The sequence below is a fragment of the Macaca mulatta genome, chromosome X (assembly GCF_049350105.2).
Source record: "Macaca mulatta isolate MMU2019108-1 chromosome X, T2T-MMU8v2.0, whole genome shotgun sequence".
Lineage (NCBI taxonomy): Eukaryota > Metazoa > Chordata > Mammalia > Primates > Cercopithecidae > Macaca > Macaca mulatta.
The window spans coordinates 114,485,410-114,513,371 of NC_133426.1; the positions used below are offsets into that span (position 1 = coordinate 114,485,410).

General features: G+C 49.9%; 1 protein-coding gene across 14 annotated transcripts in view; it reads right to left on the bottom strand.

The window, feature by feature from the left end:
* The window catches only part of TSC22D3 (TSC22 domain family member 3), a 64,416-nt gene that overhangs the window by 1,929 nt on the left and 34,525 nt on the right, over window positions 1-27,962 (bottom strand). For 11 of the 14 annotated variants that reach the window (XM_028841752.2, XM_028841753.2, XM_077987700.1 and 8 more), the window contains 1 exon segment: window positions 764-815. In XM_028841752.2, the coding sequence (XP_028697585.1) occupies window positions 764-815 (52 nt within the window). 14 annotated transcript variants of the gene reach the window in all.

A 27,962-nucleotide genomic window follows, 5' to 3' on the forward strand; every position in this document is an offset into this window, starting at 1 on the left:
AAGGGGAGACCTGCAATGCATCCCATACTGTTTGTCTGCTGTACAAATCTTAACCAAGAGAATAAAATTGGCTATTTTGGAGTCTCCTCCCCTCCATATGACCCAGCACATTGAATTGCAGCTGTCCTGCAGCCGGCCAGTTAGCATGCAGGACATTGGCCTTGGGGAAAGGTACAGAACTCCTGCATCCTCTCTGAATTTGATGACTGCAATGGGGGCAGGGAAGGTGTCCTTAAGCTCCAGGGCACAATTAAGTGGCTCCCAACCGCTGAAGTCCTAACCCTCTGCAGCCATTGTGGCTGCTCCTTGGAGTATGACCTCTACCTGGTAAGGAGAGGGACAGGGGTGAGGTGCTTCGCTTCCTGTTTCCACCCAACTCCTGACCCCAGTCCAGGCTCTGCAGAGGCACTGCAGTGCTGTTGCATCCAATGAGCTCTGCCCCTTGCTAGCTGCACGATGCACACAAATGCAAGAATCTGAGCTCCCTGCCCAGCAACAGGCCCAGAAGAGAGTCAGAGCCTGCTGCAAAGACCTGAGATGGAGGAGAGAGGAAGAAAGGAGGGAGCCCGGGAAGGGAAGACTGGAAATGCCCTAAAAAGTGTCACTGTAATCAGACTCCACCTCCAGTGGGGATAGGAGGCAGGCTGTCGGCTTCCTCAGGGTTTTGGCTAACGGCTTTTTCACCCATTCCCTCAATCCTGCCCAGAGTTACATAAGCAGCAGCTAAGTCAGGGGATGAGAATGACGCAGTGTTGCCACTCACCATGGCCTGTTCGATCTTGTTGTCTATGGCCACCACGCTGGCTCCGGAGGCACTGCCAAGACAAAAAGCAAAGCGACCTATTACCCACTCGGTTCTACTCTGAGTACATGGCAGTTGTGGCCAAAGTCCTCCACCTGCCTTGGCTCTTCCTCTCTATCTCTCTTTCTCGCCTCCCTGGCCCAGAGTTCCGGACACTTTGTCCCCAGATCCTTCCTTAGCCCCTGCAGGAAGCTGCATCTCCTCATCGAGGCCGGCTCAGCGCTGCTGCCGCCGCCCCGAGTTCCGCCCCGAGTTCCAACCGATCGGAGCTGCGTGCCAGTCCTGGGGCGCACAGGCCACCGTGGCCTGCTCAGACGATATGCAAACAATGGGGGGTGCGACCCGGGGAGTACCCCACCGTCGGCCTACAAGGTCCCGGGCAAACCTACCCGGCTCTAAAGCTAGCTAGGAATTCCTTCTCGGCTGGTAAGCTTCCGGCCTTCTCCCAAGCGGCGCACGGCACTCGGCCAGCCCCCTGCCCAGCCCTGCCTGGCCCTGCCCGCCGCCCCTCGGCCTCCGGCTGCCTCTGCGGCTGCAGCAGCTCGTTTTCACGGCGCAGCGGCCGCAGGGACGCTTCGACGACGGATCCCAGAGCGGCGGTGACCCCCCTCTTCCTGCGTCCCCTACCCCCGCCCCTTCCCAGGATGCTGCACCGCGGGGAACGGGGACCAGCGGCGCACAGCTCGCTCAGAGATCGGGCTGGTAGCCCAGCTCCGGCCGGCGCCCCGGCTCGGTAGGCTCCAGAGTCAGCGGTTACCTGTTGTCCAGCTTAACGGAAACCACATCCCCTCCAAGCAGGGAAGAGAAGAAGGAGATGGAGAAATTGTGCAGCTGATAGACCGCCACCTCCATGGGGGTCTGATACATTTCGGTGTTCATGACTCGGGCTGCTGGGGAGCTCTGGCCGGGTTTCCTGCCGTGCTGGGCTGCTGGGCGGCTGCTGGCAGGCTGCGCTGGGCTGGGCTCTGCGCTGGAGTCCGGCCCTGAGGCTAGGAGCGGGACGAAGGCTGCAGAACGAACCCAAAGCCAGGCAGGCGCTCCAGCTGGAGTGGAAGGGAAGTGACTCGAGGGGTGTCACCTCGTGTGTCACAAACTCCACGGCCGCCAGTCCAACCCAGACTCGGAGATATTTTGGCTCCTGCTTCTTTATATAGGAGGAGCCGGCTGCGTCACATGGCGTCAGGGGCCATGCAAATGAGTCCTGTACCGGGCTTTGTGGCCCAGTTAAACCACATCCCCTCCCTGAACCTTAGGCTGAGACTGTAAACAGTTCAGCGCTTTCTTGTACCAACTGGCATCTCCAAAGAGGGCTCTAGAGATTGATAAAAACCAAACTGGAGCTGATTTCTAGAGAAATAAGAAATACAAATGCCCTAACAAGAGGCAGAGGGCATTCAGTAGAGAACAGCGCTAGTTTGAAAAGCTCTTCTTCAGGTGGCAGCCAGCATGCCCCCATGGCTTTGCATGCTCTCCTATGTCATACTCCCTGACACCCGCCCTCACCATCACGGCCTCACCTTCTTCCCAGTCACTGCCCTCTCAGTCTCTCCCCTGCACACATACTTTGTCACCTGCACATTCACTTTCTAATCAACCCAGCTTTCCCCTCACCAGCCAGCTGGCATGCCGACCTGCCCTGAACCCCAGCACTCATCCACTTGCCCCTTCCTCTGAAAGTTCAGGTGTGGGAGTACTTGTCTGTGGACTGGCACATGTACAGGTCTGTGACATGCATGTAATGCATGCACAGGTCCACTCTAATCTACAGATGCATATGTATGGTGTGCGGGAGCTGAGGTGAGTGGGTGAACATGTATGGGAGAGCAGCTAGGTGGGTGACAGAGGAGGTGAGGAGGAGACAGGGCATGGGAGTGAGCATTGGCGTGACCACAAGACGCCAGCCCTTTTCTCTTTGGTCTACCACATTCTACTCTTCAAATAAAATACATTAAACATTATCCAGGATCCCGTGTCTCTATTTTTTAAAAACAAAACTTTGTTACTTTTCTTTAAAAAAGTGAATGACAACACTCTAAACCAAAGGTATAAATATATATAAACAATCCCAGGAAAACACCTGCCCTGTGATGGGCCCAGCCATGCACAGCATTAGAGGGTACTTCAGGAAAAACAGACTCCAAACCATAAACTAGATGAGGTGATTGTTCCATAATAAAAGTTACACGTTTCCATTAAAACATATTTTCTTTATATTCAGCCTCAAGCTGAGGGGGGGAAAAAAAAACAAAAGCACCAGAGACTTGAGGTCCTTTTCTTCCGCTTCTTCCTAAGTGAGGCCACCTGGTGGACAGAAGCAGGATTGCCACCAGAAGGAGCAAGAGGGGCAGGGACAGGTGATGGAACCCGGAATATTATTTACACAAACCCAGGACCAAAGGAGAACACTGGGTTCCACCACATATACAATAGTTTGGATGAAGTTAAGGCCAGTACCCATGAATCAGTGCTCCACAGGCTGTGGTCCAAAGAAAGATCCTAATGCAATCATGCTATTGGAAAAGTACTGGGGCCTCTTATCAGCAAAGAAGGTAATTATTATTTGCTTCAGGACATTTATCTTAACCAGGTGCCTGGCACCAACACCCTGGCCAAGGCCCCAGCCAAGCCCAGTCTGAAGGCCTTGATTTCCTCCCGGCTTCCAGGGCAGTTATGCCACTGAACAGCCAACATTTTTGGCTATGGTGTGGTGCTCTATTGGTGGATTCCAGTGGTGATAATATGTGTACAAGAGCCATTATATTGCAAAGTGCTGACCAATAAACTAAGTAAATCTGCTGCACTAGCCCGGGATGGTGTTTTTCTTCATCTCACTTTAGGTAGGAGACAATCCCGATCTCAGGACATTCCATTAACTTTAAGACGCAAGCTCTCTGAACATGGCGTTTGCACTAAGACAAGTGTAGTAGACAGAACAAAGTGCAGACTATACTTATGGATCATCAAGAGCATTCATTGAAAAAAAACTTCTTAAATCAGGAGCTTAACTAGTATCAGAATTCCCTGATATATTAGTATTAATCTGCCCTCCGCACCACATAGAGTTTTCTTGGTCCAGAAAGTCTCCGAGCTGACCTTTCATTGGCTTGTTAATTTTTCCTCAACTATTGCTTTCCCCTCCCCTCAAGATTCCAAGGAAGATGATGAGAAGAAAAGGGGACAGAGAAATAAGCTGGGCTGTCAGGGGAAAAACACCACCAGGAAAACAGGGCACAGGACAGAAGTAAAACAGCTCCTTCAACAGGGACTCCCTTATGTGGAGACAGAGGCAGAGAAATCCAGGGGGCATGGGAAGGGAAGGCAAAAGGGTTAAGGTTCCCAGCAAAGCTGCATTTGAATTGATCATTAATTTGTCTAGGGCCATACCTCCCTGAACACACCTGATCTCGTCTGAGTTGTTCATTAGTTGTACTTCAATTATGAAAGCAAACTGAGTCTGAGACTCACTGACAATTGTAGTTACTATTAATATAGCATCAGCTATGGGCAGACACTGTGCTGGCTGCGCCACCAACCCCAAGGTATAGGCACTGTCACTATCATTTTACAGATGAAGAAATCAAGGGTCTGAGAGGCTACCTTGCCCAAGGCGGCAAAGGTAATAAATTACAGAGCTGGAACTGCAGCCCAGGGTCTTCCTGACCCAGAGATCAAATTTGTTCCTACTGCACTGATCAGTGAGGCAGGGAATAGGTTTGTTGAATGGGTAGAGGCTTGAATGAGTGAGTTGAGGAAGTTGGTAGGGGGTTTGGAGGTGCCAGAGAGTGGTAAGGAGGAAGAAAGGGTGAGAAGCAGCAGTCCTACTGTTAGAGAGGTCCAGAGACTGCCTTTGAGTTCTGCGAGCCTTGGCTTTTCTAACACGTGAGGCAGAGGAGAGCTGCAATGGGTGACTGGAACAATATCCAACTGTCCAAATAAGTTTTATGAGACGGCCATGCTCACCCACATCAATCCAAAAGGCAGCCAAGCAATCCTCAAAGAAAGCTATCTGTTTGGGAAATAGGAGACATTAATCTAACAGGGTGGCTTCCAGAATGGAACATGTAGGCCTGGGGTGTACAATATTCCAAATCAAGTATGGAGTCTTGGCAGCACAATCACAATCCAGTCAAACTTTGAGTTCCTGAAGCCCCACTCACCGACACCCTTAATTAACTCCTTTTTCCTCCTATTCCAGCTGTGCTCAGCTTTTAGGAAAATGAGGTCAATAAGAAAACAAGTTCATATCAAAGATTTAGTTTAAAAAAAAAAAAAAAAGACTTGGAAAGGAGGTCCCAGGTTCATCCCAGACTCAGACAAGCTCTCATCCTCTCTACATCTCTGGTTCTGTTGAGTGAGATGTGATCACCCTGAGACCTTATGATCCTCCAATAGGAAAGAATGAATGGATCCCAGGGTCCACTAGCTCCCTAAAGGAAGAATATGGACTTAAATGTCTCTGTAGAAAGATTTTCTGGCCAGGCACAGTGACTCACGCCTGTAATCTCAGCACTTTGGGAGGCCGAGGCCGGTGGATCACCTCAGGTTAGGAATTCGAGACCAGCCTGGCCAACATGTTTCTATTAAAAATACAAAAAAATTAGCTGAGCATGGTGGCGCACGCCTGTAATCCCAGCTACTCGTGAGGCTGAGGCAGAAGAATCGCTTGAACCTGGGAGGCGGAAGTTGCAGTGAGCCAAGATCGTGGCATTGCACTCCAGCTTGGGCAACAAGAGTGAAACTCCGTCAAAAACAAAACAAAACAAACAAAAAACAAAAACAAAAAAAGATTTTCCAACAACAAGGGCAGGGGAGATAAGGGTGGGTAGGAAGGGTGGGGGTGGGGGAAGGAGGAGGAACCCAAAGAGTTTTCTGCTTAATCCTCAGCACACCAGAAAATTTCTCCATCCAGAATAGCTGTTCCATACCTTGCAGTGAGTGGAAATTTGTGCTGTACCTATCCATGATCTGATCCAATATTGAGACTCTCAGGGTCCTTGTGTCCCGTGGAAGTGGGCCCCAAACAGGAAACAGTTGCCTAGGCATTCAATGGCCCAGCTACCCCAACATTCACAAATGTTGCCAAATTCTCTTTCCGACATCCCATAACTCACAATGTAGGCTGAACCCAGAGCCAATACGGCAACAGTGCCTCACTGAGGAGCCAGGCCCTTTGCTGGCTCTCAGTTGTAGTTTTAATGGGACATACCAACAAAACAGACATAGCTGACCCTACCTTTCTCAGGGGTGACCTTCTAGATGGAGGGTGGCATAACGAGGACAGTGCCAATTCCCTTCATTTCAGGAGGCCTTAGAAGCCAGCATATTCCCTTTGAGCTGAAAGAAGTGCCTCAGCATTTCCTACTCATCTGTTCCCCTTCAAAAGCCAGACTGGACTCTCTAGGACAAGAGCCCTTCCTGTGCCAGGTTCCCATGGGACAGTAGAACAGAGACTGAGCAAAGTCTGGGTGGCATAACCCTGAGCAAGATCTCAGAGCCCTGATAGCGGTTGGACAGCAGATTCAGGGTGGGTGCGGTAGGTTGGGGGTGGTGATGAGGGGGAACATCTCACTTCCCTTTTTGTCACACTTGAAGTACTGTGTACCACACAGCCAGAAGGAAACTATTTATAGGCAAGTCTTCCTTATTATCTACAGGGAATGTTCCACCCAAAGATTCGGCAATGTTGCCAGCAAAACACAGGGTCCTGTGTCAGAAGAAGCGGAAAAAGACATGATGCGAGAGGTGCGGGAGAAGCCACAAAGCAAACATTGGGTTAGGAGCTGGAAAAGGAAATACAAAAAGGATATTGAGCACTAGAGCGTTAACACAGTGTTAATGGGATGGTTGAAAAACATCCCTCCCTACTTACTCCTCCACCGCGGGCCCCTTCCATCTGAAGCTCTGTCTAGTTCTAATTACTTACTTGTCCCTTTTTCTGAAGAGGCTGGGGGAATAAGGAGGCTGAAATGCCATGGTTTAATTTGTCCTTGCTTCTCACTTATCTTCTCTCTTCCCTTCTGGTTCCACTCCAGTGTGGGAGACTATAGACAGGAAGGCCACTGCCACTTACATAGTTACTTTGGTTTCATGGAAAATCCCCAAAGTCCAGAAGGAGGGAAGCAAGAAGGAAAGACGGAGAAAGAGAAAGTGCCTTGTTCTCTGTGGATCATGTGAACTGCCCTGCATGGCCAGGACCCAGAGCTCCGAATTTCGGGGGCAGGAAAATGGGGAGGAGGATGCAGATGCAGATGCAGAAGGCGATGACGAGTGGGAGGGAGCCCAAGGAGAATCTTGGCGGAGATATGGACACTGTCTTGGAAAAGCAGTTCTAGCAATTGATTTGGGGCAAACTCTGGCACTGAATGATGGCAGGGGCAATGAATTGTGCCTTTCAGCTTCCTCCCGTCCAAGGTCCCATGTGAGCATCACAAACAATCTCTGAGTGACACTAGGGACGACAGGCGCAACCAAACCTTGTTTTAACAAGGCATTTTACCCCTCCTGCCCTCACTCAGAGAAGTAAAAAACTGCTCTTGTCAAATCACCTTCGTCACCCTAACTTTGGTGGCTCACGATGGTGGGGGGTGGTTTGTTCTGCCATGTCAGCAGGACTGGAAGTATTGGCGACTTATCCAGGAATGCAGTTTAGCTCAGTGGATCTTAAATTTCATGAACCTTGTGTCAATATTTATGCCTGTCTCCCTTCCCCTTATGCCTTGCAGCTGGTAAAATTTACCTCCATAATTTTTCCAAGCCCTCCTCTTATTTTCCACCCTCCCCATTGTCCATCTACAAGTAGGAAATAGATATCCCTGAAAAAGGCGGTTGGTAAAACTAACCTTGGTAAATGGAGTCACTGTCCTCCTTTCCCCTACCCACACTAGTTGCCATTATCATTTAATTCAATTCAAATCAGTTCAATTCAAAGTTGAATGCTTATTCAAAGCGCAAGGCACATTTCAAGGAAATTTAAAACAGTAAATTGGCAGTACAAGTCCAAAATTGTGCTTCTTTCCAGAATATTCTAGGTCTGTGGCCAATTCAGAAGTCTCCAACTGGTTAGACCTTAGTGAAATGTTTGCTTCAGGAAAAAGCCTCAGGCTTGGGGGTGCTTGGGTTGGGGGGTGGCCTGGGGTTGGGAAGGACCATGCTACTACCATCTGGGGCATCATGGGGCAGAATGAGGCGTGCTTTTCTTCTCCCCACCCTGCCCCTCAACTGGTGCCCACCTAGATAGGATAATGCAGCAGCACAAAACTTGGGGTTTCTGTGGGATCTACCATTCCTTTAACATTGTGGCTGACAGTGCCAGGAAAGTTCTCTCACCCTTGTTCCCTTCCTTAACCCTAAGGCTTTGTAAAGCAAGGGAACAAGGCACAAGTATTTGCTTTCTGAGTTGCCAGTCCCTTTCTTCCAAGACGGGGGTCTTTGCTTAGCGTGGGCTCACCTCTCCCTGCCAACTTCTTGATCTTTGTCCTTTGACCAGCTCCTCTCAGCCTTACACTTGTCCCACCTCTTTCACAGGCAGGTGCTAAGGTTCCTTGCCCTCTCCTACAGACTGGCAAGCATTTTCAGGTAGACAAACAGGCTCCCTCGTCACAGCCCATCCTCTGGAAATCCCAGTGTCCTGCAGCCTTCCCAGGGGCTGGGAAAGAAAGCAGCAAGACTATGGCCACTCTTCACTTTTATGCGTCTGCACCAGCCCTCCACCAGTCTATCCAGGCCAGCGAGACACTGGCAAGGCCTCTCTCCATCCACTCTGCTCTGTGGAACAGTTCCAAGAGCCGAAATTCCAAGCCATTTTCTCTGGCAGTTGCCAGGGTTACTTTGAGTAGCATGTGGAGGACTCGGAGGCTATTGGCAATGCTTGGAAGACAGCAACCAGGAGGATCTTGTTGGGGATGGGGGTGCAGCAGACGAGGGGCCTATGAAGAGGGCAGGAGCACCTGTCTCCATTGTGGGCCCCACTATAGAATGGGTGACCTTTGAAGTGGCACAGGTTCTCTAGGGAACAAAAGGATGGTTAATAATGCTGGGCTCTTTAGTTCCTTGGCTATGATGCCTCCTAGGGCCCTTGCTTACCTCACAGCAGAGCTATTCACCATGAGCTCATTTGAGGTAGCTCCTTGATTCTCAGTTGTGGGACTCTATCACATGTGAAGGGGGGCTCTGCAGATTGCAAAGGGCCTCTGGCTCTCCAGCCATCACCACCCACTGCCTCCCACCTTCCAGGATGGATAGAAGGCAGCCTAGCTGGGGTGGGGGCAGTGGCAGGAGGCAGGGGGCACACTACTGCCAGAACAGAAAGAAAAGGAGAAACGGGGCCAGCTTCTCCCTGAGGAGGGCCCCCCAACCATGGGAACAGCACCAGGAATCTCAAAGGAGTGTTGGAAGGACTTAAGGAAGGTCTCCTGGCCTGGTTTGAGAATCACTGACAAGGAATACACACAACTTCTCAGGAAGAAAGAGTAGCACGGAAGCACATGCATTTGTGCAAACACCCTCTCCAGCCTTTCACACAGTCTAATAATTCACAGACAGCCAGGCAGAGAGGGGCATCTGCCCCCCTTCCCCGATGTTTTCACCTTCCCCATGACCCCAAAGGGGTAGTAAGGCCATAAGACATAGCAAGATAGCAAGGTAGGACACTCTAGACCATGCCAGAATGTCAAAAGTCATGGCCTCTGCGCTCTCTGACATCCAGAGCTAGCTGTGTGCTGTGCAAGGGTGACAGGTGACAGGGTCTTAGGGGAAGCTTGAGGTGGTATTCAGGTGGACACAGGGGGAACCAATTTGAAGCCTCACACTGCATACTGCAAACAGGAAGTCCTGGCACTGCCAGAAGCACAGTTTTCAAAGACGTCAATCATGCATTATAATGGGCTCTTTTAAATGAAGGAGAAATAAAAACAAGTACCATTTGTGCACAATCAATCATATGGACGCCTAAGAAATGATTCCCACAGGCTCCTCTTGAGGACAGTTCTAACTAGAGCCAGTCCTGGCATAGAGGCCCTCTGTGACCTGATAAGTGTGATCTGAAGGGCGGTGAGAAAAAAAAATATCCCTCTCAGTCAGCTGTTTTCCAGACCGCTACTGTGGTCCTTACAAATGCCACCATGAGAATCGTGCCTTTGGGTTCCAATGATCTCTCCTGGAGTTCTTCGTTTATACTTTGAGGAATGAGAACAGCTTCTTTTCCAATGCAAAAAGCCCTGGGAAGGTGCCACATTCAGCCACTATCAGTTCAAATACTTGAGTATGAACTATATTATAGTATTACTTTCAACAGAGTAGTCAGTGACCAATCAGCGTCAGCAGACAACTGGACACACAGCAGGTAAACCTTGATGGTGGGCTGCAGTGGGCCTAAGGGAGATTGTGGAAAATGCAGGCATCCTGGGCTGCAGCCCTAGCACGTCTAGTGGAATAGGTGTGGGGCAGGAGAAGGGTATTTCTCAGGTGTTTTGGATGCAGCTCTTTTGACACTAGTCCATGGAACTGCTTTTAGGAACTGCTGGCCTAAAGGTAAGAGCCAAGAAAGGATCTATCTGAAGAGCCCCTATGGTGCCAGGGGCACTGAGACCCACTTCGTGTGACACATTCGGACGAGGCTTGGCATATTCTAGACCTGCTGTCTGTTCTGCCCTTTCTTTCTCTCACTCCTGAAAGTTTGACCAGAATGTGAGTGAGAGCTACTATTAGAGAGATGATCCTGAACATGCTCTGATTTATATCCAAATCTTTGGCAATTTTTGCCTGCCTGTTAAGAGGAACAGATGCCTTTTAAGACACTTCACAGTGGTCAGTGAAAACTCTCAGTCTGGCAGGTCAGGGACATGCGGCGGGGGAGGGATGGGCATCGTTGTGGGAAAGAGAGAACCCAGCATAGAGAAGGGGAAGGGGCTGATTTTTCTCTAACAGCATAGTTTGGTCAATGAACTGGCCCAACCTCCCTTCTACAGGAACCAGCTCTTCTCCAGCCCTGTGGCTGTCACTGCCCGGTCAAACCTGGGTCAATTCCCAGGTGAAAGGGGTGTGACTCATTCCCCCCTCAAGAACCTGCTGGGGCTGACTATAAAGTCTTGCCAGGATCTCTGCAAACATGCCCGTCCCCACCCTGATCCAAGCCTGGAACTCACCCCTGCCTACCATCCTCACCCAATCCCATTGCTTGTGAGCCCCTCCCTGGCAACAAGGCCATCTCCCCTGCTCACTGACTCCCCTCTCCAAGGGGGAGCAGGAGAGGAATTTACTGTTCTCTGTGGTATGCATCCGGCCTGTCTTTTGGCCTTATTTTATTTTATTTTATTTTTATGTTTAATTTACATTGTTTGCTAGGTTTGGGGCTTAAATAAACAAAAGCTATGCTTCTCCCCAAGGCCTAGACTTCCTGGTTGCCTGCCAGCAACAGGGTGACCCTTTTAACCTCTTCTCTTGTTCCTTGAGACATTCAGTGTTGGGGTGGAGTTGAAAGAAAAAGATATTTAGGGTCAAAAACCTGGAAATTCTTAGTGCCAGCCTAAAATACCATCCCCGGCACTTGCCGACAGTATGAATGTTAAGCATTGAAGCCACCTTACCAAGGACAGGCGGCTTTTAAGCCCACAACAAGATTGTAAAAATAAAGCACAAAAATGGAAAGTTCAAAGTATTAGCATTGATTTCTTTTATTTCTTTCTTTCTTCTTCTTTTTTTAAATCTACTCTACAGATGTCTTTGTACCACCAAGCAAAGACAGAAGTGCCCGGGTCTCTGTGGGTGGGGCCTTTGTGGCACGAGCAACCTTAAGGACCTATAGACACCAGAGCATGGTGGGCCTGACCAAGAAGACTTCTTGCCAAAGCTCATACAACTTAAAAAATAAGGGGAACACTAGCCCCTATGTCCAAGGGATAGAGCTCTAACAGCAAACTAACGAATCCTGGTCAACAGTTCTGACATCCTGTTATTTGCTAAAACTAATAATACCATGGAGTTTGTTGACAGAGTTGCAGAAGAGCTAAAGTAAATATGGAAACCGAGGAACAGCCAAGTATAGACAGTTACTAGCTCAGCAGTTGAGAGGACAAGAGTTTCACGGATACTCCTTGGACATCTTGGGGCACCGGGCACTGAGCATGATTGGGAGATGACCCAGAAGGCATCTGTCAGGTCACTGGGTGATTTCTCTCCAACGATAGGCTGCTGCAATGATGGGTTTGGCCTACAGAGCTGGTACTGAGCTCTCAGACAGACAGTAATGAGATGAAAAATTGAGAGGGACTCCCCTGATGCATTTGTGAAGGGAGTTATGCCCCAAGAAACATCACTTTAGCTCCCATTTTAAATGAACTTGTTCAAGTGGGAAGAAAATATGTCCGAAGGTCAGAGTTTTTTTTCCACCTTGGCTGCTAGCCAGCTGGAGACTTCATGGAAGACCTCTAAACTCTCTATGCTGCTAGACCCGCATCCCTGAAATGGAAGTAATGCCACACAAGGTATGCGTGTTTTATGGATACCCTAATGTCTGGAAACATAAATATATAATTTTATTTTACTTTTTACAGATCAAAGATGTCTTTGATGACTTTATAAATATTTACCTATGGACTTTATGAACACCCTGTAGGAAGCATAACTGAGCTCTTTGGAGAGTGAAAAAAAGGGCTACAAGAACGTGACAAACTCTATGAAAAGTAAAAACTCTGGTTCCCAAACACTGCTGGCAAAATGGCTCCCCAAGTGAGCAGCCCTTTTAACACTGTTTCAAATTTATCTTTCTAACTTTCTGTCTGATTTCAATGTTTGTTCTCGTGGTTTTACATATAGTGCTACGGGGAGGGGGTAGTTCGAGAAGTTGTTGTTAAAATGGAGTCCATATTTAAATTATTCTCCTGAAGGTCCTAGCAATGTTTCCCTGTATGTAGAACTTCTAACTTGCACAACGTTTTGACCCCAAGGACCACTTTGATAGTACAAACAATCAGTAATCAGTAGGACCTCTATTCTTTCTAGCAGTACTGATGGCACAGTCAGACAAGACCACGACTGAAAATGGGTCATGCAAGGTCTCAGGTGAGCACTGATTGGCTTTCTACACTAGAATATAAACCTTGTGAGGGCAGGGGCTTATCTTACTTACTACTGTACAAGCAAGGCTTGGACCGGTGCCTGGCACGCAGTACAAATGCAGCAAATACATGCTTAGTAAGAAAAAAAAAAAGATTGTCTATGTGTTAGGACTTTGCTAATGGCCTCGTGGAGAACTATAGGCACATTCATGAATTAGTCTTCTGTTAACACTTTAATTTGGGGACAATCATTGCTTGAGAGAAACTGTGCAGTTACAAACACAAAAGACCTGTGAAAATCAAACATACTTGGGAAACCCAAACATAGTTTAATTTAGTAAGTGGCCGCTAATGACCTGGAAGCATGGCTCAACCACTTAAGTAAAAGGGATAATTCACCCATGTGTGTGCTCCTGGTTCTCCACTAATGCTAGGACTTTGGTCAGTTTCCATCTTTAGCTAAAGGGGCTGGGTCGGTTGGGAACAGGTCACCCACAGTGAGCAGTAGAGGGTGATAAAGCCCAGGAGCAGGGTGGCCAAGTCTCAGCTGGCACCAGTATCAAAGAGGGATTTAGGGCTAGCAGGCCTGACGCTCTGAGTGAGTGGCAGCCATATAGCTGGAATGACGGGAGTGGGGGGAGGACAAAAACCATCTGGACTAAAAATACCCTGATACTCACTAAGATAAAGGAAATTCTCACCATTAATGTCACCCTTGGGTTTGAAGTCTTGAGGTGCCCTGTTAAAATGGAAAGTCTTTCTCAGAAGGGGAATTGTTTAGTTTTTCTCAGGGAAGGGATGTGAAGACCTGCCTCAGCTTGATCAGAATAGTGGGAGGGGCTTCTGGGAGAAGTAACCCAGGCTGGCTAAGTATAGACTGGTGGGGTGCAGCCTAGGGTGGGGCATCACAATGGGTCCTGGTTATCTGGTGGCCTTGGGATTTCAGGGGACAGGCAAATGTGGCCAAATATTGAAGACTCACTGGCAAGAAACCAAACTGCCTCTGAGTGGGCAGCTTTAAGAGTAGTAGAGTTTAGGGCAAAGGAGATTGTTTTCTCCTTCTGTTCTTGGTAAATGAAAGCAAGCTGTTATGAAGATGTCGTGAGGAGCAGCAAGGCTGCCTTGAGCATATTAGGGATGTTAATCTTCAGCGCTCCCTGCCTGGGAGACCCCGTTTGCTTGCTCATCAAAACATCCTCCCCGGGCGCATCCTCCTCCAGCTCTACTGCCTCATTTATATGGTGGCATAGCTGAGAAATTAACCCCCAGAAGAGTCTGTGGCTGCTGGGGGTTGATGGATTCTTAATCCCTGGGGTAATTTCTTTTTACCAAGAGCCTGCTGTGAACCCAAAGGAATGAGTCTAGTGGGAGAAATTCCAGGCAGAAGGGCAGGACGCTGAAGGAGCTTTCTTTGACCATTTTCTGCCACTTTCTGCTGGCAGTGGCCTTCTCAGCCTGTGCACCAGTCAGCCCTGGCAGCAGACACAATACTGACACTAGAGCTGGCGAGGGAAGCCCTTGCCCCTCATCACCACTCCTTCTTGCCCTTGTAAAACTCTGGAAAAACCTCAGCCCTGGAGCTCCCTCTAGTTTGACCAGGTGATAGCCAATTGCCTGACACTAGGTAGAGCTGGGCGGATAGAGGGAGGCAGGAGAGTGGGGCTGGGCATCCCCCCCATCCACCCCCGGGGCCCCGTTGTGAGGTGTTGACAGCTGGGAGAGGACCTGAAACCAGTTAGCCTGGGGCTCCCAGCCAGCAGTGTATTTTCATCTTGTTTTGACTGGGACCGTCCTCCCCTGTGTAAACACATCCATGTCAGGGGGAAGAAAATGTAGAACAGCTTAAAATAAATGGGTGGAATGCCTCCCACTCATGAATCACCAGTGCAGGGAATGCCCTGCAGGTGGGCCTTGCTTTAAGCAAATCTGACATTATGAAAATTTTAACTTAACAAGAGGACAAGGATGGACAGCTGTTAGGACTTGACCTACCTCTGGGAGATCTCAAAGCGTCATCGGGTCCAAATAATATCAGCAGCTCCCATGTACTGATTGCTTAGTGAGCACTGCGCTAAAGACATTAGATACATTAACCTTTTGAATCTTGTCAACACTGTTAGGAGTTGGGTATTATCTTATCATTAGACCTGTTTTGTGGATGAGGAAACTGAGGCTCAGAGAGGTTAAATAACTTGCCTGGGGCTACACAGCAAGCAAGTGGCAGAGATCAGATGAAACTCCCTGGTGTGTGATTTTAAAGCACTGGGCTGTCTCTAGCTGGAATTGTGCTTTGTTCTGAGGAGGGTTCCAGGCCCAGCTGCACTCCAGGCAGTAACTGGAACCTGCACTAGTGTTCCTTCCCACTGAACTCTCTTCATACAGCTGCAGAGGAATTTGAAAAGGGTCCTTATCAGGGTCAGGGTGGGGAAGGCCTTGGGTGGGGGCTGTTTCTTTCAATTGACTAAAGGACTCCCAAGGCAATTAATTCCCTGGAAGAGTAAGCCCCCCTGGAATGTCAGGATGGGATGGATCATCTCCATTTCAATTCAGGGACTGGCAGATTGTTTATGGGCAGCTGCTTGACCAGTCTCAGGGCAGGCCACTCAGTAACTGCAAATAAGTACAAACTACCAGACAACAGGCTGGGGAGGGGACAAAAGACCAGTATAATCCAGTATAAGCAAAAACCGAATGTAAACACATATTTTGAAACAAAATGTCACCAATCATGGTCTGTGCAGGGCTGGCCCCCAGGGTAAACTGTGAAAGTATGAGTCTGTCTTCAGAACCTTCCTGCTTCCTTTTCGGGTACCTTCCTCCTGTCTGTTCCTTTATGCCACCTGTGCCCTCCTGCTGCCTGGAGTTTGATGGGTCCCATAGCTTCAGGGGTGCAGCAGGGGACCTGCCTTCCTTAGCAATGCCCTCTTTAAGAGAGACTCCCAGTCTTCTTCACAAAAATCAAACGTAAATGGCCTTTGGCATTTAAAAGGACAAATCGAAGAAATTTGTTTGTGTAAATTCTAGGTAATGGCTTAACAGGTTTTTCTCAGTCAGATCACAGGGGCTTTAATCCAAAGATTTCGGTCAATGCTATAATTTTAGTCATACGTAGGGGGTGGTGGGGAAAGAACAAGCTGGAGAGATACAACAGTGGGGGAAAGATTGCTTATCAGTGATGTTCAAATCTTGCCAAGTTGGCCACAATTGACTGTGACTCTAGGTAAGGCTGGTTGTATGAATGTACAGGGATGAATACTATGCTCTTAGCTTGTGCCGTATTCTTTCCAGAGCACAGTGGAAAGAGCACTGGAATGGTAGTCAGGAAACCTGGGTTCTGGTCTGAGTTTGCCCCTGACTACCAGAACAGAACAACAACCTTGAAAAGTTCCAGAACCATTCTGGGCCCATTTCCCCTAACTATAAAACGAGAGGGTTGAGGCTGTAAAATTGTATTTATTTGGGTGCTTTTTTGATGAATGATACCTCTATTTAGACTGGGAGCTATATCCAAAGTTTCCTACAACAGTGTCTGGCATATAGCATGTGCTCAATAAATGGATTGTGTTGAGTGAAATGAATGAATGAATGGCGAGAGTGACTTCTAAGGTGACTGCTCAGTTCTGATAGTCTCAGCCTCAATCTCCTCAGATGCAGCTATTTGCAACCATGCTTCTTGAGTCAAGAGGCCTTGGCAAAGAGCTGGGTGAGGTCTTCAGGCCCTTGCCCTCAGGACCAGATCATGTCTGCCCCCATGGGGTACAGGGGCAGCCTGAGCTGGGGATAAACAGATCTGAGACAAAGGCAGCAAGCAAGAGCTTCCAAGAGGTGCGGAAGGCTTGCAGGATGCTGGATGGGGGTCGGGGGAGGGAGAGGGCTGTAGGAAGGGCAGGGTAGGTCAGGAGGAGGAGCCAGGGGAGTAACTTTTACAACATTTTCTGTAAAACGGGAAACCTAGATAACAGAGACCTGACGGGTGTCTGGGCTGAGGTAGGGAAAAGTGCCCAGTCGCATGGTGACTCAAGGTCAGGAGCTGGAATGGGGCCCAGAGCTCTCAAGCCTCTGCTCACTCCCTTGGGACTGGCCCTTGGCTCCAGGCCAGCTCCCTGAATAGTTCCCCCAACCCCCACCCTGCCCCTCCAGGATTTCAGCTTCTTAGGCCAATCTGCTTCCTTGTCCAGCCACTGCCTCCACCGCCCTCCCTTCCCCTCCCTCTGCCAAGGCTACATGGAAGTCCTTCTCCAAACTCCCTCCAAGGACTCAGCACTGGGGCCCAGTGCAGTCACCCATTAGAGCTCTCCAAGGCCAGGCCAGCTTTTGGGCAGACTGGCCCGCCTTCCCAGTGTTGCCCACATTCACACTCTGACATAACTCCTCCCCTCCTTATGCAAAAGGAAGGAGGCTTTGCCAGCGCTACCTTCCTCCCCTTCAAACACCTCCCCCTCCCAACCCGCCCGCGCCCTACTCCAGCCTACTCCATCACCCAAGCCTCTAGGGACACTCCCAGACATTGTTCTCAGGTGCCAAGATGTTCTTCCTTTCCCTCCCTACTCTTTCCTTCAGCAGCACCCTTTCACATTATAACAGGGGCTGCAGTTCCAATCCAAAAGAGTGAATCTCCAGGGGTGAAATTTTAAGTATTAGTGAGTTGGGAGACAGAGAGATTTATGGGGCAGAATTCCTTCCCAGTATTCTTGACATAACACTATGGAGATAGTTACCCACTCTAGATACTCATTAGGCCAGTTCTGGACTTTGCTGCCCTGGGAGTTGGAAGGCTGAAGTTCTGGTCCCACCTCTGCCATTAAAATAGTCTATGTAGGCTGAGTGTGGTGGCTAACACCTGTAATCTCAGATCTTTAGGAAGCCGAGGCGGGAGGATCGCTTGAGGTCAGGAGTTCGAGACTAGCCTGGGCAACATTATGAAACCCCGTCTGTACAAAAGAATTTTTAAAAATTAGCCAGGCGTGGTGGTGCACACCTTTAGTCCCAGCTACTCCCGGCCGAGGAGGGAGGATTCCTTGAGCCCAGGAAGTCGAGGCTGCAGTGAGCTGTGATTGCACCACTACACTCCAGCCTGGGTGATAGAGTGAGACCCTGTCTCAAAAAAAAAAAAAAAAAAAAAAAATCTCTGTGTAACCTCTAGCAAATCACTTCATCTCTCTGCGTCTGAATTTCATCTGTCAAGTGGGGGTAATTACCCCTGCCATACCCACCTTGGCAGGGCTGTTACAAAAATTAGAGACAATGTGTGCATGCGTGCGTGCACAAGTGCACAGGCATGCATAACACAGAGAGAAAGCATGCGCACTTTCTACATGGCAAGACCCTGGACAAATATTAGGGATTATTATCCCCGCTCCCACCTCCACTGCAATGTGCTTGAAGTACTCATTCAGGTTACTTGGTAGAGCTCTCTTCACAAAAAAATGCCAGTGTACCTTAGGCCTGCCCCTTTCTTCTCTCCCAATTTCTGTCCCTCCCCCAAGGCTTGGCCCTTAGCCACATTTGGTCTCCTGCACACCTCCACCCTGCTTTAAGAACATCTCCCACCCCACCCTTATCCCCCTCACCACCCATCCTGTCCCCTCAAGCCTTCCTCCACCAGCTGAGGGCTTCTTGCCATGCTGTCTCCTTCTCTTGCTACTGTGCCGAATGACCCCGCTTTTACAGCCCTGACCTTGGGCCCTCTCCATCAAAGCTTTAAAGAGGAAGGGACTCTGGGGGGTAATGACTGAACCTAACAATTTTCTACAGAGACTGAGCACAATGCGGAACACCCAGCATGTGCTCCAAAAACACACCATTGTTTGGTTACTTGCGCTGGGGAAGATGTTTGGGGTGGAGTCTGCTTTGGGGCTCCTGAAATCTTGCCAGATAGACAACTGCCTGCCTCACCTCTAGGTTCGGCAGGCACTGCCCATCTGATCTTCCCACCCATTTTCCCCTTCACCTCTCAACCCAGAGAATAGGCTGGGCTGTTTCATCTCTAGGACCTGCACACTAGAATGTGATTTCAATCCTCCCTGGCCTAGTGCCACTGAGTTTCTCTGGTCTCCCCACCTTTCCCCCAGGGATGACAAGCTAAGGAGCAGTCTGGGGCACCCTCTAAATTTCCCAGCACAAACAATCAGCTCCCTCTGTAGGGCCACACCCAAGAGTCTTCTCACCTGAAGAAATCTGGGCTTCCCTTCCCAGAATTGAGGGTTTGGGCTTTGACCTAGGGGCTGGAAAATGGGGCCCACCATAGTACAGTGTGTATCTAACAGCTCTACTCCTATACACGGTGATGATATTCTCCTTGGCTGGAATGTCTCTCGCTCTGAAAAACACTGGGGAGAGTGTGTCTCCCAAATTGTGCAGGCAAAGCCCTTGCTTTCATCCAAATACTCCCTCCAGGCTGCATTTCAACCCTCCTCTTTGCAAAGAAGGAAATCATAAGCAAAAGGTGACCTTGCTAGACCTTGCCAGGGAACTGGTGACAGGGTGGCAATGCATGGCCTCATTTTTTGGCCCCTGCCACCTGTCTGTCTCCCTCCCTCTGTCTGCTGCTGGGGCCTCATGTTGGCAGGCAAGTTGGGAGGAGGTGGGACTCTCTGGAGAGGCCATCTGGGGAAGCTGGTCCTGTAATGGAGACGAAAAAGGTGGTCTTGGGGGACCAAGGCTCAGGCAGGTGAACGTGAAGACTCTGAAGCAAGTGAGGGAAGAGGGAAGTGGGAGGTTGGCAAGAAAGATCATAAATTGTCACTTTTTTTTTTTTTTTACCAGTAATGGTAAGAGTAATAACAATAATAATAGCTACTACTTATTGAGAGTTTATTATATACCAGGCACTGTCCAAGCACTTTTCTCGCATTATTTTATCTATTGTTCACAACAACTCTATGTAAAAAAAAAAAAAAAAAAAAAAGATTGCAGATGACAGATGAGGAAGCAGAACCTTATAGAGTTTGTAACCAGCCCAAGGTCACAGTTAGAGCTGGGATTTGACGATCCAGTTGACTCTAGAACCCACACTCTTCCCCCTTACCCAACCCTCACTGTCCTTGCCCCAAGCATGGGTCGTCACTGAAGGGCTCACCAGGCACCATCCACCACAGTTTGGCCTCTCAAGGCCCTTGGAGCCTCAGTTACTTGAAATTGTTTTGTTTTGTTTTGTTTTGTTTCACTCCATTTTTTTCTCCCTAAGAGGCCAACATACCAATGAGGGATTTGCTTAATAGCATCCAACAGATGGGGCAGGAATCACGCAAGAGTACTGGGCTCTGAATCAGGAGAAAGACCAACTTTGCCCCTGGTCCTGCCATGAAATTGTCATGTGACCCAAGGCAGGTTGAATGCCCTCTCAGGGCCTTGGTTTCCACACCTGTTCAGCGCTATTCTTGGTCCTGGGCAGGGATCAGTGATGTATAAAATTCAACAGTATCAAAGACTTAGTGATGGGCCCTTGACCTCACTCTCCCCAGTGGAAGAAGGCCTGGCAATTTGAAAGCATTTCAGCTCCCCACCTTCCACTTGGAAATCATGAGTCTGCTGTAGCATTCACCACCACCCTCAGCATTTGATTCCAGGACCAAGTAAGACCTCCATGCCAGGCAACGGCTCCTCACCAGCATGCCCTCCAACCAAGCCCTTTCTCACTGAACATGCGTTAATGTCCTTTCTAATCACCCCTCTGAGATGTCCTTGCCTTGCTTTTTCCTTCCTCTTCTCCTTTTTCCCCTCAGCACCCACCTCCCCAGCTGACTATTGCTCTCAGAATGCCATTCTCCTTCACTCTTGACATATGTAGCTGACCCATACCAACCAACTGGCTTCTTCCCTGAATGCACAGTTCTCCCCTTTGGCTTACTTGGCATCTTCTGGCTTCTTTTTGTTGTGTTTTGTTTTTTTACATATTCAAAGAGATGAAAGGAACTCTGAAGATGAACTGGTCCAATTCTCTCCCTTTTTGGAGTGAGGGAACTGAAATGTGGGTAGAGCCAATGACTTGCCCAAGGTCACACAGACAGGTAGGGACAGAGTCAGTACTCCAACCAGGCCCGTGTAATTCCAGAGCCTCTGCTCTTTTACTCTGCTCCCTTGGCCTTTAGGCCTTGGCTCGCCAGCCACCATCACCATCCCCTTCTCCAAGTGTACCTCTTTTTCATGACACACCACTGAGCACTGATTCTATTCTTTAATTGTTTGCTATGTGTATATCTAGTTTTCCTAACAACAAAGCAGTATGAGTGGTAAGGGGCTAACTCATTCCTCTCACTTGAATGAGGTACAGAGGAGGGAAGTGACCTGCCTAAGGTCACACAGCTCATTAGTGATAGAATTGGGAACAGGATCTTGGTCCCCAAGCCTCAACTTGGGGCCACTCCCACTACACCACAATGCAGCGCACCTCTCTTTCTCTCCCCATTTCCCCCTTCTGTGCTGTCGTGGAATTTTACAATCTTGTCTCTTTCTTCTTTATATTCTTCTTCTCATTCCTAAATTCTGCATTTTTCATAACAAGCCTGCTGGATTTTAGAACTGGAAGGGACCTCTACCTGTCACTTAACAGACGAGAAAACTGAGACCAGGAGAGGGAAAACAGAGTGCCTGAAATCACACAGCTCAATAGTGGCACACTGCTTGATTTGTTTGGCCGTTCTTGCTTGAAAAGCCCCTTTCCAGGCGTGACCAGATCCAGCAAGATCTGAGAGTGCTTGGGCCCAGGGTCACACAATGTCCCTGGGGAAAAGTAGAAGGAGCTGAGAGGCCCGGAACCACCCACATCCTCTCACATCCCACCCCGGGAAGCCCAATTTGGCCTTGCTGAGGGAGGTGACTATCAAGTATGTGTTGAGATAAAGTCATAGCCTCTCCAATTCTCAGTTCATGGCCTAGACAGTGGCGTCAAAGCCCAAATGGGCTGCAAAACGAGGTCAGTTAACTGTCCTCTCAATGGAAAAATCTTGTTAAATCAATAGCACTTAAAACGTCAACAGACCCAGAGACCTTTCCTTTGTTTGTTTTTTCCTCCTGGGCCGGTCTTTCTCACCCACCCTACTGTGAAGGCACAGACAACACAGGAATCCAGCAAGGGAAGTTGCAAAGGCCAGACCACAGCTCCCAGGGCCCCTGGACCAATGGGGGACAAGGGGCATGCTGAGGTATAAATGACTTGTGAAGACCCTGGCCAAATCCCTCCTTATTCCCCCAGGCAATGTTATTCAGATTCAAGGCCCTCCCTAGCAACTGGCACCTGGTTGGAAATAACCAGGAGCTACTCAAAACTCCAGTAGAGATTCTGGAAGCTCATCCCTGCCCCAGCTTTGCCACACAGGGGTTTCACTAAGTAAGAGAACAACCAGAAAGCCAATTAGACACCACCATGGGGCCTTCCTGCATTGGGAAGTGTCTGAGGTTCTCAGACTGGAGTGGATGTTGGCTCTTTTCCCAGACATCCTCCCCACTACACACCATGGGTGTATTCTACCTTCCCGCCACGCACAAAGAGGGTGGCTGCCTCCATGCTGTTTTTTTTTTTTTTTTTTCCAAACAAGCTTCTTCCTGCTCCCAAACTGATCCTACTGCAGAGCCTGTACTTTCTCCCATTAAATGAAGTCCTTCATATGAGAGTATTGTGAGTTGATTCCAACCAGGATTCATTTGACAAAAATTTATTGAGCCCTTACTTTGTGTCAGACACTGGTAGCTTCTCTCAACAGTGTTTTGTGCTATCAAAGACCATTGCATCCCATGAGTTCCCATTGGGAAAACAGGGCCAGATCAATGGCAGATTTGTTGCTACCAGGCAGAGAAAGCTCAGCAGAGATGTGAATTTAGGTTCTGGGAGTAAGTGTGTGCCATGGTGTGGGTCCCTGGACACTGGGATATTGATGTATGGGTGCCTGGGGTGGTGAGCTGGGAGATGCCCTTTCCATATGAACTCCTAAGACCAGGGACAAACACTACACCTCAGAGAAGTTGTCCTGGCTGGCTGCAAGGGGCAGAAGTGAGGACAATTCCAGGGCTTTCCATAGCTAAGAAACAACTGTGTCCTTTGGTCTTGGTCCTAGCAGCAGGGATCACTGCCTGTTGGCCTCCCAAGCAAGTCAAGGGACAGGCATTTTGGGAGACGCAGCCCCCTCTTTTTTGATATGTCCCCTGGGCACCTGAGTTTGGTTCCGTTGCTGGTCAAGACGCATCTAAGACATTTAAAGGCAATTAGGTAGCTCTTCAGCAGAAAGGTTTCCTGGTTAAACACCCCATCCCTACCTCTTGAATGCATGAACAAGATTTTGCAGCTCATCCTCTCCTAGGCAAGGTCTTGGCCCTGTGCCTGCTCCCCCAACCCTGCCCTCTGGGTGATCTTGCTCAAGGACGCCAAGGGAGTTGGTGGCAGAGGCTGGGAGCACAGCCCAGGTTTCCTGGATCCTGGCCTGGCACTCTTGCCACCAGACCCTGTTGCCGCTCCCTCTCCTCTCTTGCCCTTTGTGCCCAGTCTGCACCCTCTGGAGGCGCATGCCCCACATCCCACTAGTTTTCATGGGCGAGATGTTTCTATTCAACACCAGTTGGCAGTTCAGCCATATGGGGCATAGGGAGTCTGGCCTTCTGCTACCCATGGGGCCAGGCCTGGGTGAAGGGAGGGGGAGAGTAGGCTACCCAGCAGAGCTGGGCCCTTAAGGCAGTAATTTTTACCAGGGGCTGTAAGTGTGGCCCATGAGCTTGGCTTCCCAGAGCTAGGGCCAGGTCACTGTGGGGTCCCCCCACCCCCAGCCTTGTTGCCATGACACATGGTCCTACAAGTGCTGAGTGGCATTGTCAGAGCCGGATGCAAACAGCACGCAGCAGGGGCTAGCTGTGAGCCAGTTGGCCAGCTGACATTTCAGGGTCCAAAGAGCTTGTGTGTACTGGACAAGCTGTTTATTGTGGTCTTGGCACTGCCCGGCCCTTCAGACAGCAACAAATGCTCCCAAACTGGGAAAGGAGAGGAAATAAGGAATCAGTCGTAGCCAAAGAAGACCTGGACTCTCTTCCCTTACACCATTTGCTCCCTGCAGCTGACATGCTGCTGGTGCCAACCATCGGAAGTGCCCTTGCGAGGGAACTGGAGGGGCAAGCCCCACAAACCTCCATTCGTGAAGACCTACATCACAAATTGCGGGAATGCCCACGTCAGCATTCTCCTGACTGCCCAGCGCTCAGAAGCTGCTGCTGAGGGAAGGTGGAGCAATGGGTATATGGACTAGGAATGAGGAATCTTGATGTCACGAGGTTAACTGGTACTTCAATGCTGCAGGCTCCACACACACACACACACACACACACACACACACACACACACACGCATACACAGGCGTGTACACACACACACATGCACCCTTTCAGGGAAATGGTCATAAATGGGCTGTGATAAAAATGGTCCTTTCCAGTCCTGGCCTGGTCCTTCCAGATATACTCAAGGTTGACCTCACACACGCTGGGGAAAATGTGGCAAGGGCGTGTGTGTTGGAGCATAGGTGAGGTGCACAGGTGAGAAAAAGAAGACCCCACATGAGGGAAGCAAGGAAGCCAGAGTCTGGAGAAATTATGGGGAAGGTGGAGCTTCCCAGAAGACACTTATTTAGCCCCATGCCCAAGGGCCAGTCTAGTCTGTCCCATGGCCTGAGGGGAAGCTCTACCTGGGAGGGACGGAATCAGGGATAATGGGTTGAGCTCTGCCTCAGGCTCTTGACTTCTGCACCTCATTCCACCCAGGTTTGTAATTGCCAGGGCTGAACATACATAATTACTGAAGTGTCTTCTTAGTGTCCTGCTCGGGGTCTTTGATCTGTCTATGGTTGATCTAACATAGTCAGTCCTATCAGCCCATTAGTGTGTGATCGACATGCTTGATCATCACATATACACTGGGCAACGGGAATGAACACCAGCAGCTAACAGACATTAAGCACCTGCTTTTTGCCAAATGTGGCTCAAAGCACTTCATATACAGTATATATGTTATCTCAATCAACTTTCTCAACTCAGGAGGTCAATATTGTTTGTATCACTTCCAGTTTGCCGAGGGAAAATCTGAGGCTCAGAGAGGCAAAGTAACTTACCCAAAGTCATACCGGATAGAGAAAGTGGCTGACTAGGGATTCAAATTGATGTCTGGCTGCCTCCAAAGCCTGAGCTCATTACACTTCAGGGCCACTTATGACTAAGCATATGAGCATGCCCATTTGTAGAAGAAACCTCAGGGAAGGAAAGAACAGTAAGAGAGATCCAACCGGGCGTGGTGGCTCACGCCTGTAATCCCAGCACTTTGGGAGGCCGAGGCGGGCAGATCGCGAGGTCAAGAGGTCGAGACCATCCTGGCCAACATGGTGAAACCCGGCTCTACTAACAATACAAAAATTAGCTAGGCCTGGTGGCGCACGTCTGTAGTCCCAGCTGCTTGGGAGGCTGAGGCAGGAGAATCGCTTGAACCCGGGAGGTGGAGATTGAAGTGAGCCGAGATCGTGCCACTGCACTCCAGCCTGGCAACAGAGCAAGACTCAGTCTAAAAAAAAAAAAAAAAAAAAAAACAGAGAGAGAGAGAGAGAAGATCCGAGAGCTTGGCTGAGGTTGAAGAACCATGATGGTGAAACAGTGGGTGGGTGTACCACAGAGGAAGGATGGGAAGCAGAGTGCCCAGCAGATGCCAGAAGCTAAGCATTATGTAAGTTTGTGGCCTTGCCCCTCTTGGTAACCCCCATAGCAACCAAAACTGGTGTCTGCCATTTCACTGGTACTCATTCAGTCAAACTCTGCTAAAGAATGAATAAGCTCAACATGGCAACCTTGGGAAATACACACAGACCAAGTCACCGCCTCCCACTTGGTAAGACCCGAGCTTTAAAGTGAGTTTCCCCAGAGTCCGGGTCACCAGACATTACTTAAGCCCCAAGCACATGACAGGCATTGGGAGTAGAGAGATGAACATCACAAGGATCCTGCCCTTGAGGTGTGGCCAGGCTGGCAGGGGAGATGTTAGGTTTGCCTAAGTCACTTCCAGGGGTCTACTGAGGTATGGGCTATAGTTAGGGAAGAGAATGAAGCCCCTAGACCTCCTGAGGGATGGGGCTGTTGCCTTCAGCTCCCAGAACTCAGCACTGCCACTCACAGAACTAGGCAGCCCCAGTGGCATCTTTCTCCATGGGGTTGCTTCTACAAACGCAGCTTGGAGCTGCCTTTTGGGGCTATGCTGGCCACTTTAGCTGGCAAACTGGGAGCTTGAAATGAGTGAGGACTGGGAGAAGGGGTGAAGCCACTGTAGATCCCCCTTTCCCATTCTTTCTTAGTGTCTGGCAGTGAAGCCCCCTCAACCACACCCCAGCAAGCAGAGAACAACTTTCCTCAGAGCTCTCCCCCACTCCCACATTGTCTCCTCCCACTCTGGGAAGCCCAAGGCTTAGAGAAACGAATCCAAGTAATTAACTAATTAATGAATATGGATGGCAAAGTTGCTGAGGTTGCTGGAAAACACCCTGTTGCCGCCAACACACACAGCCCAGCCAGACGCCCGCTTCCCACAATGGGCGAAAGGAGGCTAAGGAGAAACTACTGGACTGTATCTCCTTAAGGCTCTAGCTGCAGCAGAAGTGCCCACGACCCAGCAGACCCTTGCTCAGTGCCTGGAGACCAGCTCATGGGTAACACATCCCCTTGCAAGAACGGCCTCCTCCAATCCAGCTGGGGCAGCAATCTGCTCAGTTGCTTAGCATCAAGGGTATTCTCTGTGGTCCAAGGAAGTCTGTCTGTAGGGCTAGCCCAGTGCAAAGTGCAAGGCTGCAAGAGATGGATGGATGGAGATAGGAAAAGGGGAGAGAAAAGGAGAAGGAGAGACTGAGAGGCACACACAGCTGGCAAGAGCCCATCTCCAGCTGTTGGGAGGGCTGTTTCCTTTGATAAAGCACTTGGCAGTACTCCCAGTTCTGTAGTTTCTGGCCTGCGAAAGCACACCCGGAGCACGAGCCTGCCTGTGGGAGGACTTCAGCCTTGCTTTGTTTTCTTTCTTTCCTCTTTTTAAGCTTTAGAAAAGGCCCCTCCCCTCCCAAGGAACCTTGTCCCTCCCCCAGCACCTGGGCAAAGTGAAGTTGCACCAGCAGGTGATGTGGGCTGGGCTTCCGGGTGCCTTCACAGAAAGTCAGTGCCACAGAGCCATGTTAAAGGGCCTGGGATGGGTGTGCAGTTAAGTCTCAGCATATACTTTCAGGCACATGTATGTAAGGGAGCGTGTCTATGTGTGTGCACGCGCACGTGCGTGTGTAGTGTGTAGGAAAGGGGAAGGGAGCGGGGGGGGGGAGGGAGGGAGGGAGGGAGAGAAAGAGAGAGAGAGAGGGAGAGAGACTGAGTTGTGTGTGTCTGAGAGGCTCTGCTTGTTTGTTGTGGCTTATGCTGCCTTCTGTGTGGCACATCAGCACTGTTCTCCCTGCCGAGGCTCCTTTCAGCTCACTAATGCTTCCCTGGAAGGCCCGGGAAATAGAGGGAGTCCCCGTGTCACATGATCACGCAGAACAACAAGATTTATCTCTGCCCTCTGGTCTTCTGGCTTTGTGGAAGCCCGTCTCTCCCCCTTCCCCCTCCTTCATAAAAGGAGCAAGGGGACTTGAAGGCACCCAAGGTCCCTAGGAGGGACCAGAGCCTGCAATGTGGCAAGTCTGCCTGCCCACTCCCTGCATTTACAGCCCAATGACCCAACGCCCCCAGACCCCAGACAGTTTAACCAGCCCCCGCAGGGCCTCCCTGCGAGTTTCCCAGATTCCTGAGAGGAACCTGATCCCACCCTGGGATCAGCATGGGCTCTTCACATCATCCCCCAGAGATCTCTGCTCCTCAGGAGCCCTGAGAGCAGCGCCCGTTCCCACAGGTAGCCAGCCCCACAGCACCTGTGGTTGGGAGGTGACCTCCCAGAGTCAGTGGTGAGGCCGCCCAGGGAGAGGGCCCTGTGGCCGGGCAGGAAACACGAGCAGAAGCAACAGAACTTCCCCTTGCCAGCCCAGGCTGCCAGGATAACCCTGGACACTGCCCCGTCTGACCCGCTGCCCCACCATGCCCGTCCAAGGCTGGAGCCAGAGCGGCCCTTGGCCCTGAGCGATGGG